This window comes from Myxine glutinosa, chromosome 8, assembly GCF_964187855.1.
Source record: "Myxine glutinosa chromosome 8, kmMyxGlut1.1, whole genome shotgun sequence".
In the NCBI taxonomy this organism is placed as follows: Eukaryota; Metazoa; Chordata; class Myxini; order Myxiniformes; family Myxinidae; genus Myxine; species Myxine glutinosa.
The window spans coordinates 43,412,865-43,432,943 of record NC_136268.1 but is presented as its reverse complement, the minus strand read 5'-3'; the positions used below and the strand labels follow the sequence as shown (position 1 = coordinate 43,432,943).

Here is a 20,079-nt window from a genome sequence, read left to right as displayed (position 1 = left end):
GAATTGTCATCACGACTTAATTCCCCTTTATGCAGCCTTTTGACGTTTGGTATTTGTCCAGTCATTGGCAGCCATGGTGGTATTGTTAGCGACGGTAACTCGATCTCACGTACAATCGCAGATGTTTGGTCTCACAAATCATACAAATTGTAGGTTATTCGTAAATGTTATTAATAAGCATGCATACAAACTCGGGATTATAAAAGTCCAAGAAATGAACTAGGAAGTGCTTAATTGAATTTGAATGTCGTCTAAATCGCAATCATTCGAAGAACCGCGAAGAACCAAGAGCTGGAACCAACTCAGAAAGGGTTAAAGTGATAAAGAGGGGAGAATCTGAAGATTAAATGCCGAAGGAATATTGACGAGCTTGTGCATTTTCCTATCTTTCTGCGTCATGGTGGAGAAGAAGCGCGAATCCGGTGCCTTTTAAATTATTCCAACACGTGCTTATTGTCCGCGCGCGCTCGTGTCCGTTTGTCCGTGTCCTCAAACTCGCGTCTGTCGATATTTGAACGTCCTTGCGTCACCACGTGTCCCTCCGGCCCCGGTCAGCGCCGTTTTGTTTCGTTGTTTTTATGAATGAAATATCTGTGTTCCGTTCCCATCTGAGCACGTGGCTCGTCTGATGCACTGATCCCGGATGAATAGAATACGCTGTCTGTGTCGATTCTTCATTTGTGTGTACTAATTTATTCGTAATTCGTGTCAAAGTACCTTCGATGTCTTGTATTGTCCCTGTAATTCATCAAAGTACCTTCGCATGAATTCCAGGGACATCCGAGCACGTCATTCTCCTCGTAATGACGTCATAAAAGTACAATCACATAGTCTAATGGTGTTGCCCTCCAAGTGCTGTAAGTGCAGTGTTGATGAAAATGTTAAAGTTTCGTTTGTCCCCTCATAAGACAATTGTTGTGTTCTCCATGTTTATTCCAGGGTTCTAATTATCTGGAGGGAGGGAAGGAAAGGAGGTTAATGTCGGAAATCAAAATGTTGGCTGTACGATGCCAAAACGGGTGGTGTTGCATCCTGAAGCACATCGCCTTGCTGCCAATGAGACATTAAGCTGGTTGCCTGCTGATACAATGCTTTCTGTAGGAATTTGAACTGTGGTTCGGGTGCCGGCGATAGTTCGCCTACTCTTTGCAGAAGACACCGTGGGATCTTAAACATCCACCAACTAATCCTGACAGATGGGACACCCAGTTTAAAGTCCATCCGAGGAACGGCCCAAACACTTTGATGAATTGCCCTGCCTGTGAAGCACCAGGACGACAGTTTATAACTGTGTTGGGATTCAAACCCAGGCTAGACAGCTTAGAGGCGAGTGTGCGTACGTACCTCCAGGCCATCCTGCTAGCCCAACAATCCACTGATTTCTGTATTATGGAGTGCTCTGCTCGTAGATGGAAATTTTGTGATGTTTGACCAATGCCATCCTGCCATCCACAAAAAGCCACCTGTAAAATCTATTTGGATAGAGATGTTCATTCCAGACTCTCCGAGGTGTAATTTGAATCGTCTGAGCGCCGTGCTGTGCGAGTAGCAATTGTAAGGTTGAAGGCAGCACGCGACTTTCAAAACGACGTATTTCCACCCAGATTGCTCGGCGCGCATTTGCAGAAGCCCGAGTAACAAAGTGAATTGTGGTGGCCTGAACATCTTTCATGCCTCCCAGATAAGGATTGTAGACTTAAATCATGAAAAAAAGTTTTAAATAAGCCATTAGTTCTTGTAAGTGTACCTGCGAGAAAGGGGTGTGCCTCTGCACAACGAAACAGTTAGAAAACTTCTTGATCAACTCGTCCGTATTGCAAAACCTACCGGCAATGTGCGCCTGTGCAAGGCCAAAGATGGTGCGTTCTAACTAAACTTGTTGACTAACCAAACTAACCAAACATTTGTGCTTCTCAACACCAATGGGAAGGTCATATCTGGGACTTGTTGACACACGGTAAATAAAAAATGATGATATTTACTATTAATTATGTTTGGGCGGTAGGAGTGGGAGCTGTATCAACTATGAGTACCATTATAAATACATGTTTTTTTGGTTCTGGGGCCACAAGAGAAATTGTACTCCATTTTTGCATCTTTTGGTGAAAGGAGAAGCATACGTCCGTGTGTATGTGTGTTATAACCACGGCTGCCGCTGGCTAATTGTATTAACAGGAAATGGTACGACCCAAACTCCTCTTCCTCGGATATTTCTCGTACTGTGTTTGCTATATTCTCGTGAGTCCGATTTTCATTCAGCAACACGGTTGTGGTTAACCATTTCGAAATTGCCACTCTTCCGTGGAAATGCTGAAAATTATGTTTGAAAGACGATTTGAATCACAAATTTTGCTCTAGCATCGGCAGGTTAAAAGTACCCTGCGAGCCAAACCGAGTCACTGTAAACGCACACAGCGCATGCGCAAAAGGCCTCATCAATCATAGTCATTTTGAAGGTACCGTATTACAAGACACTCAATCCTTGATACAAATTCGAATGTATTTAACTTGATGCAATCATTATGGTTGTTATTTTGTGGTTCATCCATCCCACCTGCAAGTTTATTTTGAAGGAGAGAGGGAACACAGAGTACAGTACGAGTCACAACTTGCAACTTTCAAGCATTATTGCAAGTGTGGTTTTTTTTTTGGATTCGAAGTCAATGCTCGTGGAAGAGGGAGAACCGATTAGGACTCGACAGAACAAAATGAATAGCAGAAAGAGGGGGAAGTTGAAAGATAAAATAGAGGGAAATAGACAAATGAGGGATGTGGGGAGGAATGAGGGATAGGGGAGGATACAATGGGTGGACAAGAAAGTTAAAGAAGCAAACTCTAAGGAAGGAAAGACTGGAAATTTGGAAAGAGGTTCCAAGATAGATATCCTGAATATAAAAGCTGATTTTTGGTGAGGGGAAAAGCAATAATAAAATGAACATATGTCACCCACAGGGTGAACCGTATCTTGCCATTTGACCTTGACCTTAATAATTTCGTATGGTGAATAGTATGTCTTCATGACCAACGCACATGAAATATTGAAAGATTTTGATGAGAACTGAGGAAATAATTTTTCATGAAAATTCCGTTTTTTCGTCATGACGTCATCAAATGACGTCATAGCGTCAAACTGTTTACAGATCTGGGAAGCACTCATCAAGGGCATTCATATGAGGTATTACTCGATATGGTACCTACGATTTCAAAATTTGACCTTGGGGTCAATAATTTTCGACCTCCAGCGCTAACCACGAAGGTCAAGGCCGATTGCCACCAAAAACTAATCAGCTGAGCGCCGGACCATATACTAGATTCCCATGAAGTTTGGAGACGATCCGATCAAAGTTACTCAAAAAATTAGTGTTTCGTCGACCTCCATGATTGACCACAAAGTGACCTTGACCTTTGACCTTGACCTTCAAAATTTTGTGTGCTGAAGGGTATCTCTATAGGACTCTGATATGCGAAGTTACAGGAGTTTCCAATAATAACTGTGGTCTACAGAGTGACCTAAACAATGCGAACTAAAGCAATACAATATACATGAAAAGTGCAGTTTTTTCGTCATAACGCCGTCAAATGACGTCACATTGTCAAACTAGTTATATGTTTGGAAAGCACTCAACAAGGGCTTCAATTTGAGGTACTACTCGATATGGTAACTGAAACTTGAAAATTTTACCTTTTGGTCAAAATTGAATGACCTTCAAAATGACCTTGAAGGTCAAGGCCGATCGACACCAAAAACTAATCAGCTGAGCGCCATACCACACCCTATATACCCACCAAGTTTGGAGATCATAAGATCAAAGTTACTCAAAAAATAAGGGTTTCGTTGACCTCCATGATTGACCGCAAAGTGACCTTGACCTTTGACCTTGACCTTCAAAATTTTGTGTGCTAAAGGGTATCTCTAAAAGACTCTGATATGCGAACTTACAAGAGTTTCCAAAGGGAACTGTGCTCTACAGAGTGACCTAAACAATGCGAACTAAAGCAATACAATATACATGAAAAGTGCAGTTTTTTCGTCATAACGCCGTCAAATGACGTCACATTGTCAAACTAGTTATATGTTTGGAAAGCACTCAACAAGGGCTTCAATTTGAGGTACTACTCGATATGGTAACTGAAACTTGAAAATTTTACCTTTTGGTCAAAATTGAATGACCTTCAAAATGACCTTGAAGGTCAAGGCCGATCGACACCAAAAACTAATCAGCTGAGCGCCATACCACACCCTATATACCCACCAAGTTTGGAGATCATAAGATCAAAGTTACTCAAAAAATAAGGGTTTCGTTGACCTCCATGATTGACCGCAAAGTGACCTTGACCTTTGACCTTTGACCTTCAAAATTTTGTGTGCTGAAGGGTATCTCTATAGGACTCTGATCTGCGAAGTTACAGGAGTTTCCAATAATAACTGTGGTCTACAGAGTGATCTAAACGTGAAAAAAAAATGATTAACCACAAACAAAAAAACAAACAAAATGAACATATGTCACCCACAGGGTGAACCGTATCTTGCCATTTGACCTTGACCTTAATAATTTCGTATGGGGAATAGTATGTCTTCATGACCAACGCACATGAAATATTGAAAGATTTTGATGAGAACTGAGGAAATAATTTTTTCATGAAAATTCCGTTTTTTCGTCATGACGTCATCAAATGACGTCATAGTGTCAAACTGTTTACAGATCTGGGAAGCACTCATCAAGGGCATTCATATGAGGTATTACTCGATATGGTACCTACGATTTCAAAATTTGACCTTGGGGTCAATAATTTTCGACCTCCAGCGCTAACCATGAAGGTCAAGGCCGATCGCCACCAAAAACTAATCAGCTGAGCGCCGGACCATATACTAGATTCCCATGAAGTTTGGAGACGATCCGATCAAAGTTACTCAAAAAATTAGTGTTTCGTCGACCTCCATGATTGGCCGCAAAGTGACCTTGACCTTTGACCTTGACCTTCATAATTTTGTGTGCTAAAGGGTATCTCTAAAAGACTCTGATATGCGAACTTACAAGAGTTTCCAAAGGGAACTGTGCTCTACAGAGTGACCTAAACAATGCGAACTAAAGCAATACAATATACATGAAAAGTGCAGTTTTTTCGTCATAACGCCGTCAAATGACGTCACATTGTCAAACTAGTTATATGTTTGGAAAGCACTCAACAAGGGCTTCAATTTGAGGTACTACTCGATATGGTAACTGAAACTTGAAAATTTTACCTTTTGGTCAAAATTGAATGACCTTCAAAATGACCTTGAAGGTCAAGGCCGATCGACACCAAAAACTAATCAGCTGAGCGCCATACCACACCCTATATACCCACCAAGTTTGGAGATCATAAGATCAAAGTTACTCAAAAAATAAGGGTTTCGTAATTTGACCTTGGGGTCAATAATTTTCGACCTCCAGCGCTAACCATGAAGGTCAAGGCCGATCGCCACCAAAAACTAATCAGCTGAGCGCCGGACCATATACTAGATTCCCATGAAGTTTGGAGACGATCCGATCAAAGTTACTCAAAAAATAAGGGTTTCGTTGACCTCCATGATTGACCGCAAAGTGACCTTGACCTTTGACCTTGACCTTCAAAATTTTGTGTGCTGAAGGGTATCTCTATAGGACTCTGATATGCGAAGTTACAGGAGTTTCCAATAATAACTGTGGTCTACAGAGTGATCTAAACGTGAAAAAAAAATGATTAACCACAAACAAAAAAACAAAAAAACAAAAAAACAAACAAACAAACAAACATACAAGCTGACTGATACATCTTGCAAAAACTTCGTTTTGGCAAGATAACAAACAAACAAACAAACAAACATACAAGCTGACTAATACATCTTGCAAAAAATTCGTTTTGGCAAGATAACAAACAAACAAACATACAAGCTGACTAATACATCTTGCAAAAACTTCGTTTTGGCAAGATAATGAACATATGTCACCCACAGGGTGAACCGTATCTTGCCATTTGACCTTGACCTTAATAATTTCGTATGGTGAATAGTATGTCTTCATGACCAACGCACATGAAATATTGAAAGATTTTGATGAGAACTGAGGAAATAATTTTTTCATGAAAATTCCGTTTTTTCGTCATGACGTCATCAAATGACGTCATAGCGTCAAACTGTTTACAGATCTGGGAAGCACTCATCAAGGGCATTCATATGAGGTATTACTCGATATGGTACCTACGATTTCAAAATTTGACCTTGGGGTCAATAATTTTCGACCTCCAGCGCTAACCATGAAGGTCAAGGCCGATCGCCACCAAAAACTAATCAGCTGAGCGCCGGACCATATACTAGATTCCCATGAAGTTTGGAGACGATCCGATCAAAGTTACTCAAAAAATTAGTGTTTCGTCGACCTCCATGATTGGCCCAAAGTGACCTTGACCTTTGACCTTGACCTTCATAATTTTGTGTGCTAAAGGGTATCTCTAAAAGACTCTGATATGCGAACTTACAAGAGTTTCCAAAGGGAACTGTGCTCTACAGAGTGACCTAAACAATGCGAACTAAAGCAATACAATATACATGAAAAGTGCAGTTTTTTCGTCATAACGCCGTCAAATGACGTCACATTGTCAAACTAGTTATATGTTTGGAAAGCACTCAACAAGGGCTTCAATTTGAGGTACTACTCGATATGGTAACTGAAACTTGAAAATTTTACCTTTTGGTCAAAATTGAATGACCTTCAAAATGACCATGAAGGTCAAGGCCGATCGACACCAAAAACTAATCAGCTGAGCGCCATACCACACCCTATATACCCACCAAGTTTGGAGATCATAAGATCAAAGTTACTCAAAAAATAAGGGTTTTGTAATTTGACCTTGGGGTCAATAATTTTCGACCTCCAGCGCTAACCATGAAGGTCAAGGCCGATCGCCACCAAAAACTAATCAGCTGAGCGCCGGACCATATACTAGATTCCCATGAAGTTTGGAGACGATCCGATCAAAGTTACTCAAAAAATAAGGGTTTCGTTGACCTCCATGATTGACCGCAAAGTGACCTTGACCTTTGACCTTGACCTTCAAAATTTTGTGTGCTGAAGGGTATCGCTATAGGACTCTGATATGCGAAGTTACAGGAGTTTCCAATAATAACTGTGGTCTACAGAGTGATCTAAACGTGAAAAAAAATGATTAACCACAAACAAAAAAACAAACAAACAAACAAACAAACAAATAAAACATCACCCACAGGGTGAACCGTATCTTGCCAGGGTTTCGTTGACCTCCATGATTGACCGCAAAGTGACCTTGACCTTTGACCTTGACCTTAATAATTTCGTATGGTGAATAGTATGTCTTCATGACCAACGCACATGAAATATTGAAAGATTTTGATGAGAACTGAGGAAATAATTTTTTCATGAAAATTCCGTTTTTTCGTCATGACGTCATCAAATGACGTCATAGCGTCAAACTGTTTACAGATCTGGGAAGCACTCATCAAGGGCATTCATATGAGGTATTACTCGATATGGTAACTGAAACTTGAAAATTTTACCTTTTGGTCAAAATTGAATGACCTTCAAAATGACCTTGAAGGTCAAGGCCGATCGACACCAAAAACTAATCAACTGAGCGCCATACCACACCCTATATACCCACCAAGTTTGGAGATCATAAGATCAAAGTTACTCAAAAAATAAGGGTTTCGTAATTTGACCTTGGGGTCAATAATTTTCGACCTCCAGCGCTAACCATGAAGGTCAAGGCCGATCGCCACCAAAAACTAATCAGCTGAGCGCCGGACCATATACTAGATTCCCATGAAGTTTGGAGACGATCCGATGAAAGTTACTCAAAAAATAAGGGTTTCGTCGACCTCCATGATTGACCACAAAGTGACCTTGACCTTTGACCTTGACCTTCAAAATTTTGTGTGCTGAAGGGTATCTCTATAGGACTCTGATATGCGAAGTTACATGCGAACATATGCGAAGATATGGTACCTACGATTTCAACATTTGACCTTGGGGTCAATAATTTTCGACCTCCAGCGCTAACCATGAAGGTCAAGGCCGATCGCCACCAAAAACTAATCAGCTGAGCGCCGGACCATATACTAGATTCCCATGAAGTTTGGAGACGATCCGATCAAAGTTACTCAAAAAATAAGGGTTTCAACATTTGACCTTGGGGTCAATAATTTTCGACCTCCAGCGCTAACCATGAAGGTCAAGGCCGATCGCCACCAAAAACTAATCAGCTGAGCGCCGGACCATATACTAGATTCCCATGAAGTTTGGAGACGATCCGATCAAAGTTACTCAAAAAATAAGGGTTTCGTCGACCTCCATGATTGACCACAACGTGACCTTGACCTTTGACCTTGACCTTCAAAATTTTGTGTGCTGAAGGGTATCTCTATAGGACTCTGATATGCGAAGTTACAGGAGTTTCCAATAATAACTGTGGTCTACAGAGTGATCTAAACGTTAAAAAAAATGATTAACCACAAACAAAAAAACAAAAAAACAAAAAAACAAACAAAATGAACATATGTCACCCACAGGGTGAACCGTATCTTGCCAAAATGTGAACATGAGTGACTTGCTTCAGGTCACACTGAGGTGAACAGAACTGCTATCCACTAGAAGCGACTCTTTGAGGAATGTCTGCCCACGAGATATTCCGATGATAATCGTTCTAGAGAGTGACCTTGAAAAATACGTGTTTGCCTTATAACGTCACCAAATGACGTCATTTATATAATGTCTAAAGCGACCGCAAAGTGACCTTGACCTTTGACCTTGACCTTAATAATTTCGTATGGTGAATAGTATGTCTTCATGACCAACGCACATGAAATATTGAAAGATTTTGATGAGAACTGAGGAAATAATTTTTTCATGAAAATTCCGTTTTTTCGTCATGACGTCATCAAATGACGTCATAGCGTCAAACTGTTTACAGATCTGGGAAGCACTCATCAAGGGCATTCATATGAGGTATTACTCGATATGGTACCTACGATTTCAAAATTTGACCTTGGGGTCAATAATTTTCGACCTCCAGCGCTAACCATGAAGGTCAAGGCCGATCGCCACCAAAAAATAATCAGCTGAGCGCCGGACCATATACTAGATTCCCATGAAGTTTGGAGACGATCCGATCAAAGTTACTCAAAAAATAAGGATTTCAACATTTGACCTTGGGGTCAATAATTTTCGACCTCCAGCGCTAACCATGAAGGTCAAGGCCGATCGCCACCAAAAACTAATCAGCTGAGCGCCGGACCATATACTAGATTCCCATGAAGTTTGGAGACGATCCGATCAAAGTTACTCAAAAAATAAGGGTTTCGTCGACCTCCATGATTGACCACAAAGTGACCTTGACCTTTGACCTTGACCTTCAAAATTTTGTGTGCTGAAGGGTATCTCTATAGGACTCTGATATGCGAAGTTACACGCGAAGATATGCGAAGATATGGTACCTACGATTTCAACATTTGACCTTGGGGTCAATAATTTTCGACCTCCAGCGCTAACCATGAAGGTCAAGGCCGATCGCCACCAAAAACTAATCAGCTGAGCGCCGGACCATATACTAGATTCCCATGAAGTTTGGAGACGATCCGATCAAAGTTACTCAAAAAATAAGGTTTTCGTCGACCTCCATGATTGACCACAAAGTGACCTTGACCTTTGACCTTGACCCTCAAAATTTTGTGTGCTGAAGGGTATCTCTATAGGACTCTGATATGCGAAGTTACATGCGAAGATATGCGAAGATATGGTACCTACGATTTCAACATTTGACCTTGGGGTCAATAATTTTCGACCTCCAGCGCTAACCATGAAGGTCAAGGCCGATCGCCACCAAAAACTAATCAGCTGAGCGCCGGACCATATACTAGATTCCCATGAAGTTTGGAGACGATCCGATCAAAGTTACTCAAAAAATAAGGGTTTCAACATTTGACCTTGGGGTCAATAATTTTCGACCTCCAGCGCTAACCATGAAGGTCAAGGCCGATCGCCACCAAAAACTAATCAGCTGAGCGCCGGACCATATACTAGATTCCCATGAAGTTTGGAGACGATCCGATCAAAGTTACTCAAAAAATAAGGGTTTCGTCGACCTCCATGATTGACCACAAAGTGACCTTGACCTTTGACCTTGACCTTCAAAATTTTGTGTGCTGAAGGGTATCTCTATAGGACTCTGATATGCGAAGTTACAGGAGTTTCCAATAATAACTGTGGTCTACAGAGTGATCTAAACGTGGAAAAAAAATGATTAACCACAAACAAAAAAACAAAAAAACAAAAAAACAAACAAAAAAACAAACATACAAGCTGACTAATACATCTTGCAAAAACTTCGTTTTGGCAAGATAACAAACAAACAAATGAACATATGTCACCCACAGGGTGAACCGTATCTTGCCAAGTGACCTTGACCTTTGACCTTGACCTTAATAATTTCGTATGGTGAATAGTATGTCTTCATGACCAACGCACATGAAATATTGAAAGATTTTGATGAGAACTGAGGAAATAATTTTTTCATGAAAATTCCGTTTTTTCGTCATGACGTCATCAAATGACGTCAGACGTCATAGCGTCAAACTGTTTACAGATCTGGGAAGCACTCATCAAGGGCATTCATATGAGGTATTACTCGATATGGTACCTACGATTTCAAAATTTGACCTTGGGGTCAATAATTTTCGACCTCCAGCGCTAACCATGAAGGTCAAGGCCGATCGCCACCAAAAACTAATCAGCTGAGCGCCGGACCATATACTAGTTTCCCATGAAGTTTGGAGACGATCCGATCAAAGTTACTCAAACAATTAGTGTTTCGTCGACCTCCATGATTGGCCGCAAAGTGACCTTGACCTTTGACCTTGACCTTCATAATTTTGTGTGCTGAAGGGTATCTCTATAGGACTCTGATATGCGAAGTTACAGGAGTTTCCAATAATAACTGTGGTCTACAGAGTGATCTAAACGTGAAAAAAAATGATTAACCACAAACAAAAAAACAAAATAAAAATCACCCACAGGGTGAACCGTATCTTGCCAAAATGTGAAAATTCCGTTTTTTCGTCATGACGTCATCAAATGACGTCATAGCGTCAAACTGTTTACAGATCTGGGAAGCACTCATCAAGGGCATTCATATGAGGTATTACTCGATATGGTACCTACGATTTCAAAATTTGACCTTGGGGTCAATAATTTTCGACCTCCAGCGCTAACCATGAAGGTCAAGGCCGATCGCCACCAAAAACTAATCAGCTGAGCGCCGGACCATATACTAGATTCCCATGAAGTTTGGAGACGATCCGAACAAAGTTACTCAAAAAATTAGTGTTTCGTCGACCTCCATGATTGGCCGCAAAGTGACCTTGACCTTTGACCTTGACCTTCATAATTTTGTGTGCTAAAGGGTATCTCTAAAAGACTCTGATATGCGAACTTACAAGAGTTTCCAAAGGGAACTGTGCTCTACAGAGTGACCTAAACAATGCGAACTAAAGCAATACAATATACATGAAAAGTGCAGTTTTTTCGTCATAACGCCGTCAAATGACGTCACATTGTCAAACTAGTTATATGTTTGGAAAGCACTCAACAAGGGCTTCAATTTGAGGTACTACTCGATATGGTAACTGAAACTTGAAAATTTTACCTTTTGGTCAAAATTGAATGACCTTCAAAATGACCTTGAAGGTCAAGGCCGATCGACACCAAAAACTAATCAGCTGAGCGCCATACCACACCCTATATACCCACCAAGTTTGGAGATCATAAGATCAAAGTTACTCAAAAAATAAGGGTTTCGTTGACCTCCATGATTGACCGCAAAGTGACCTTGACCTTTGACCTTGACCTTCAAAATTTTGTGTGCTGAAGGGTATCTCTATAGGACTCTGATATGCGAAGTTACAGGAGTTTCCAATAATAACTGTGGTCTACAGAGTGATCTAAACGTGAAAAAAAAATGATTAACCACAAACAAAAAAACAAATGAACATATGTCACCCACAGGGTGAACCGTATCTTGCCATTTGACCTTGACCTTAATAATTTCGTATGGTGAATAGTATGTCTTCATGACCAACGCACATGAAATATTGAAAGATTTTGATGAGAACTGAGGAAATAATTTTTTCATGAAAATTCCGTTTTTTCGTCATGACGTCATCAAATGACGTCATAGCGTCAAACTGTTTACAGATCTGGGAAGCACTCATCAAGGGCATTCATATGAGGTATTACTCGATATGGTACCTACGATTTCAAAATTTGACCTTGGGGTCAATAATTTTCGACCTCCAGCGCTAACCATGAAGGTCAAGGCCGATCGCCACCAAAAAATAATCAGCTGAGCGCCGGACCATATACTAGATTCCCATGAAGTTTGGAGACGATCCGATCAAAGTTACTCAAAAAATAAGGATTTCAACATTTGACCTTGGGGTCAATAATTTTCGACCTCCAGCGCTAACCATGAAGGTCAAGGCCGATCGCCACCAAAAACTAATCAGCTGAGCGCCGGACCATATACTAGATTCCCATGAAGTTTGGAGACGATCCGATCAAAGTTACTCAAAAAATAAGGGTTTCGTCGACCTCCATGATTGACCACAAAGTGACCTTGACCTTTGACCTTGACCTTCAAAATTTTGTGTGCTGAAGGGTATCTCTATAGGACTCTGATATGCGAAGTTACATGCGAAGATATGCGAAGATCTGGTACCTACGATTTCAACATTTGACCTTGGGGTCAATAATTTTCGACCTCCAGCGCTAACCATGAAGGTCAAGGCCGATCGCCACCAAAAACTAATCAGCTGAGCGCCGGACCATATACTAGATTCCCATGAAGTTTGGAGACGATCCGATCAAAGTTACTCAAAAAATAAGGGTTTCAACATTTGACCTTGGGGTCAATAATTTTCGACCTCCAGTGCTAACCATGAAGGTCAAGGCCGATCGCCACCAAAAACTAATCAGCTGAGCGCCGGACCATATACTAGATTCCCATGAAGTTTGGAGACGATCCGATCAAAGTTACTCAAAAAATAAGGGTTTCGTCGACCTCCATGATTGACCACAAAGTGACCTTGACCTTTGACCTTGACCTTCAAAATTTTGTGTGCTGAAGGGTATCTCTATAGGACTGATATGCGAAGTTACAGGAGTTTCCAATAATAACTGTGGTCTACAGAGTGATCTAAACGTGAAAAAAAATGATTAACCACAAACAAAAAAACAAAAAAATGAACATATGTCACCCACAGGGTGAACCGTATCTTGCCATTTGACCTTGACCTTAATAATTTCGTATGGTGAATAGTATGTCTTCATGACCAACGCACATGAAATATTGAAAGATTTTGATGAGAACTGAGGAAATAATTTTTTCATGAAAATTCCGTTTTTTCGTCATGACGTCATCAAATGACGTCATAGCGTCAAACTGTTTACAGATCTGGGAAGCACTCATCAAGGGCATTCATATGAGGTATTACTCGATATGGTACCTACGATTTCAAAATTTGACCTTGGGGTCAATAATTTTCGACCTCCAGCGCTAACCATGAAGGTCAAGGCCGATCGCCACCAAAAACTAATCAGCTGAGCGCCGGACCATATACTAGATTCCCATGAAGTTTGGAGACGATTCGATCAAAGTTACTCAAAAAATTAGTGTTTCGTCGACCTCCATGATTGACCACAAAGTGACCTTGACCTTTGACCTTGACCTTCAAAATTTTGTGTGCTGAAGGGTATCTCTATAGGACTCTGATATGCGAAGTTACAGGAGTTTCCAATAATAACTGTGGTCTACAGTGTGATCTAAACGTGAAAAAAAATGATTAACCACAAACAAATGAATGACCTTCAAAATGACCTTGAAGGTCAAGGCCGATCGACACCAAAAACTAATCAGCTGAGCGCCATACCACACCCTATATACCCACCAAGTTTGGAGATCATAAGATCAAAGTTACTCAAAAAATAAGGGTTTCGTTGACCTCCATGATTGACCGCAAAGTGACCTTGACCTTTGACCTTGACCTTCAAAATTTTGTGTGCTGAAGGGTATCTCTATAGGACTCTGATATGCGAAGTTACAGGAGTTTCCAATAATAACTGTGGTCTACAGAGTGATCTAAACGTGAAAAAAAAATGATTAACCACAAACAAAAAAACAAACAAAAAAACAAATAAAAACATATGTCACCCACAGGGTGAACCGTATCTTGCCAAAATGTGAACATGAGTGACTTGCTTCAGGTCACACTGAGGTGAACAGAACTGCTATCCACTAGAAGCGACTCTTTGAGGAATGTCTGCCCACGAGATATTGAAAGATTTTGATGAGAACTGAGGAAATAATTGTTTCATGAAAATTCCGTTTTTTCGTCATGACGTCATCAAATGACGTCATAGCGTCAAACTGTTTACAGATCTGGGAAGCACTCATCAAGGGCATTCATATGAGGTATTACTCGATATGGTACCTACGATTTCAAAATTTGACCTTGGGGTCAATAATTTTCGACCTCCAGCGCTAACCATGAAGGTCAAGGCCGTTCGCCACCAAAAACTAATCAGCTGAGCGCCGGACCATATACTAGATTCCCATGAAGTTTGGAGACGATCCGATCAAAGTTACTCAAAAAATAAGGATTTCAACATTTGACCTTGGGGTCAATAATTTTCGACCTCCAGCGCTAACCATGAAGGTCAAGGCCGATCGCCACCAAAAACTAATCAGCTGAGCGCCGGACCATATACTAGATTCCCATGAAGTTTGGAGACGATCCGATCAAAGTTACTCAAAAAATAAGGGTTTCGTCGACCTCCATGATTGACCACAAAGTGACCTTGACCTTTGACCTTGACCTTCAAAATTTTGTGTGCTGAAGGGTATCTCTATAGGACTCTGATATGCGAAGTTACAGGAGTTTCCAATAATAACTGTGGTCTACAGTGTGATCTAAACGTGAAAAAAAATGATTAACCACAAACAAATGAATGACCTTCAAAATGACCTTGAAGGTCAAGGCCGATCGACACCAAAAACTAATCAGCTGAGCGCCATACCACACCCTATATACCCACCAAGTTTGGAGATCATAAGATCAAAGTTACTCAAAAAATAAGGGTTTCGTTGACCTCCATGATTGACCGCAAAGTGACCTTGACCTTTGACCTTGACCTTCAAAATTTTGTGTGCTGAAGGGTATCTCTATAGGACTCTGATATGCGAAGTTACAGGAGTTTCCAATAATAACTGTGGTCTACAGAGTGATCTAAACGTGAAAAAAAAATGATTAACCACAAACAAAAAAACAAACAAAAAAACAAATAAAAACATATGTCACCCACAGGGTGAACCGTATCTTGCCAAAATGTGAACATGAGTGACTTGCTTCAGGTCACACTGAGGTGAACAGAACTGCTATCCACTAGAAGCGACTCTTTGAGGAATGTCTGCCCACGAGATATTGAAAGATTTTGATGAGAACTGAGGAAATAATTGTTTCATGAAAATTCCGTTTTTTCGTCATGACGTCATCAAATGACGTCATAGCGTCAAACTGTTTACAGATCTGGGAAGCACTCATCAAGGGCATTCATATGAGGTATTACTCGATATGGTACCTACGATTTCAAAATTTGACCTTGGGGTCAATAATTTTCGACCTCCAGCGCTAACCATGAAGGTCAAGGCCGATCGCCACCAAAAACTAATCAGCTGAGCGCCGGACCATATACTAGATTCCCATGAAGTTTGGAGACGATCCGATCAAAGTTACTCAAAAAATAAGGATTTCAACATTTGACCTTGGGGTCAATAATTTTCGACCTCCAGCGCTAACCATGAAGGTCAAGGCCGATCGCCACCAAAAACTAATCAGCTGAGCGCCGGATCATATACTAGATTCCCATGAAGTTTGGAGACGATCCGATCAAAGTTACTCAAAAAATAAGGGTTTCGTCGACCTCCATGATTGACCACAAAGTGACCTTGACCTTTGACCTTGACCTTCAAAATTTTGTGTGCTGAAGGGTATCTCTATAGGACTCTGATATGCGAAGTTACATGCGAAGATATGCGAAGATATGGTACCTACGATTTCAACATTTGACCTTGGGGTCAATAATTTTCGACCTCCAGCGCTAACCATGAAGGTCAAGGCCGATCGCCACCAAAAACTAATCAGCTGAGCGCCGGACCATATACTAGATTCCCATGAAGTTTGGAGACGATCCGATCAAAGTTACTCAAAAAATAAGGGTTTCAACATTTGACCTTGGGGTCAATAATTTTCGACCTCCAGCGCTAACCATGAAGGTCAAGGCCGATCGCCACCAAAAACTAATCAGCTGAGCGCCGGACCATATACTAGATTCCCATGACGTTTGGAGACGATCCGATCAAAGTTACTCAAAAAATAAGGGTTTCGTCGACCTCCATGATTGACCACAAAGTGACCTTGACCTTTGACCTTGACCTTCAAAATTTTGTGTGCTGAAGGGTATCTCTATAGGACTCTGATATGCGAAGTTACAGGAGTTTCCAATAATAACTGTGGTCTACAGAGTGATCTAAACGTGGAAAAAAAAATGATTAACCACAAACAAAAAAACAAAAAAACAAAAAAACAAAAAAACAAACAAAAAAACAAACATACAAGCTGACTAATACATCTTGCAAAAACTTCGTTTTGGCAAGATAACAAACAAAAAAACAAACATACAAGCTGACTAATACATCTTGCAAAAACTTCGTTTTGGCAAGATAAAAACAAACAAAAAAACAAACATACAAGCTGACTAATACATCTTGCAAAAACTTCGTTTTGGCAAGATAACAAACATACAAGCTGACTGATACATCTTGCAAAAACTTCGTTTTGGCAAGATAACAAACAAATGAACATATGTCACCCACAGGGTGAACCGTATCTTGCCAAGTGACCTTGACCTTTGACCTTGACCTTAATAATTTCGTATGGTGAATAGTATGTCTTCATGACCAACGCACATGAAATATTGAAAGATTTTGATGAGAACTGAGGAAATAATTTTTTCATGAAAATTCCGTTTTTTCGTCATGACGTCATCAAATGACGTCATAGCGTCAAACTGTTTACAGATCTGGGAAGCACTCATCAAGGGCATTCATATGAGGTATTACTCGATATGGTACCTACGATTTCAAAATTTGACCTTGGGGTCAATAATTTTCGACCTCCAGCGCTAACCATGAAGGTCAAGGCCGATCGCCACCAAAAACTAATCAGCTGAGCGCCGGACCATATACTAGATTCCCATGAAGTTTGGAGACGATCCGATCAAAGTTACTCAAAAAATTAGTGTTTCGTCGACCTCCATGATTGGCCCAAAGTGACCTTGACCTTTGACCTTGACCTTCATAATTTTGTGTGCTAAAGGGTATCTCTAAAAGACTCTGATATGCGAACTTACAAGAGTTTCCAAAGGGAACTGTGCTCTACAGAGTGACCTAAACAATGCGAACTAAAGCAATACAATATACATGAAAAGTGCAGTTTTTTCGTCATAACGCCGTCAAATGACGTCACATTGTCAAACTAGTTATATGTTTGGAAAGCACTCAACAAGGGCTTCAATTTGAGGTACTACTCGATATGGTAACTGAAACTTGAAAATTTTACCTTTTGGTCAAAATTGAATGACCTTCAAAATGACCATGAAGGTCAAGGCCGATCGACACCAAAAACTAATCAGCTGAGCGCCATACCACACCCTATATACCCACCAAGTTTGGAGATCATAAGATCAAAGTTACTCAAAAAATAAGGGTTTTGTAATTTGACCTTGGGGTCAATAATTTTCGACCTCCAGCGCTAACCATGAAGGTCAAGGCCGATCGCCACCAAAAACTAATCAGCTGAGCGCCGGACCATATACTAGATTCCCATGAAGTTTGGAGACGATCCGATCAAAGTTACTCAAAAAATAAGGGTTTCGTTGACCTCCATGATTGACCGCAAAGTGACCTTGACCTTTGACCTTGACCTTCAAAATTTTGTGTGCTGAAGGGTATCGCTATAGGACTCTGATATGCGAAGTTACAGGAGTTTCCAATAATAACTGTGGTCTACAGAGTGATCTAAACGTGAAAAAAAATGATTAACCACAAACAAAAAAACAAACAAACAAACAAACAAACAAATAAAACATCACCCACAGGGTGAACCGTATCTTGCCAGGGTTTCGTTGACCTCCATGATTGACCGCAAAGTGACCTTGACCTTTGACCTTGACCTTAATAATTTCGTATGGTGAATAGTATGTCTTCATGACCAACGCACATGAAATATTGAAAGATTTTGATGAGAACTGAGGAAATAATTTATTCATGAAAATTCCGTTTTTTCGTCATGACGTCATCAAATGACGTCATAGCGTCAAACTGTTTACAGATCTGGGAAGCACTCATCAAGGGCATTCATATGAGGTATTACTCGATATGGTAACTGAAACTTGAAAATTTTACCTTTTGGTCAAAATTGAATGACCTTCAAAATGACCTTGAAGGTCAAGGCCGATCGACACCAAAAACTAATCAACTGAGCGCCATACCACACCCTATATACCCACCAAGTTTGGAGATCATAAGATCAAAGTTACTCAAAAAATAAGGGTTTCGTAATTTGACCTTGGGGTCAATAATTTTCGACCTCCAGCGCTAACCATGAAGGTCAAGGCCGATCGCCACCAAAAACTAATCAGCTGAGCGCCGGACCATATACTAGATTCCCATGAAGTTTGGAGACGATCCGATGAAAGTTACTCAAAAAATAAGGGTTTCGTCGACCTCCATGATTGACCACAAAGTGACCTTGACCTTTGACCTTGACCTTCAAAATTTTGTGTGCTGAAGGGTATCTCTATAGGACTCTGATATGCGAAGTTACATGCGAACATATGCGAAGATATGGTACCTACGATTTCAACATTTGATCTTGGGGTCAATAATTTTCGACCTCCAGCGCTAACCATGAAGGTCAAGGCCGATCGCCACCAAAAACTAATCAGCTGAGCGCCGGACCATATACTAGATTCCCATGAAGTTTGGAGACGATCCGATCAAAGTTACTCAAAAAATAAGGGTTTCAACATTTGACCTTGGGGTCAATAATTTTCGACCTCCAGCGCTAACCATGAAGGTCAAGGCCGATCGCCACCAAAAACTAATCAGCTGAGCGCCGGACCATATACTAGATTCCCATGAAGTTTGGAGACGATCCGATCAAAGTTACTCAAAAAATAAGGGTTTCGTCGACCTCCATGATTGACCACAACGTGACCTTGACCTTTGACCTTGACCTTCAAAATTTTGTGTGCTGAAGGGTATCTCTATAGGACTCTGATATGCGAAGTTACAGGAGTTTCCAATAATAACTGTGGTCTACAGAGTGATCTAAACGTTAAAAAAAATGATTAACCACAAACAAAAAAACAAAAAAACAAAAAAACAAACAAAATGAACATATGTCACCCACAGGGTGAACCGTATCTTGCCAAAATGTGAACATGAGTGACTTGCTTCAGGTCACACTGAGGTGAACAGAACTGCTATCCACTAGAAGCGACTCTTTGAGGAATGTCTGCCCACGAGATATTCCGATGATAATCGTTCTAGAGAGTGACCTTGAAAAATACGTGTTTGCCTTATAACGTCACCAAATGACGTCATTTATATAATGTCTAAAGCGACCGCAAAGTGACCTTGACCTTTGACCTTGACCTTTATAATTTCGTATGGTGAATAGTATGTCTTCATGACCAACGCACATGAAATATTGAAAGATTTTGATGAGAACTGAGGAAATAATTTTTTCATGAAAATTCCGTTTTTTCGTCATGACGTCATCAAATGACGTCATAGCGTCAAACTGTTTACAGATCTGGGAAGCACTCATCAAGGGCATTCATATGAGGTATTACTCGATATGGTACCTACGATTTCAAAATTTGACCTTGGGGTCAATAATTTTCGACCTCC

General features: G+C 40.6%; 1 protein-coding gene across 1 annotated transcript in view; it reads left to right on the top strand.

Moving 5' to 3' along the window:
• The first annotated feature begins 209 nt into the window (after nt 1–209).
• The window catches only part of LOC137432433 (zinc finger HIT domain-containing protein 1), an 80,402-nt gene continuing 60,532 nt past the window's right edge, over nt 210–20,079 (top strand). Inside the window, exon 1 of the mRNA XM_068124369.2 lies at nt 210–422. Coding sequence (XP_067980470.1) covers nt 398–422 — 25 coding nt within the window. The 5' untranslated portion in view covers nt 210–397. The remainder of the gene's footprint in view (nt 423–20,079) is intronic.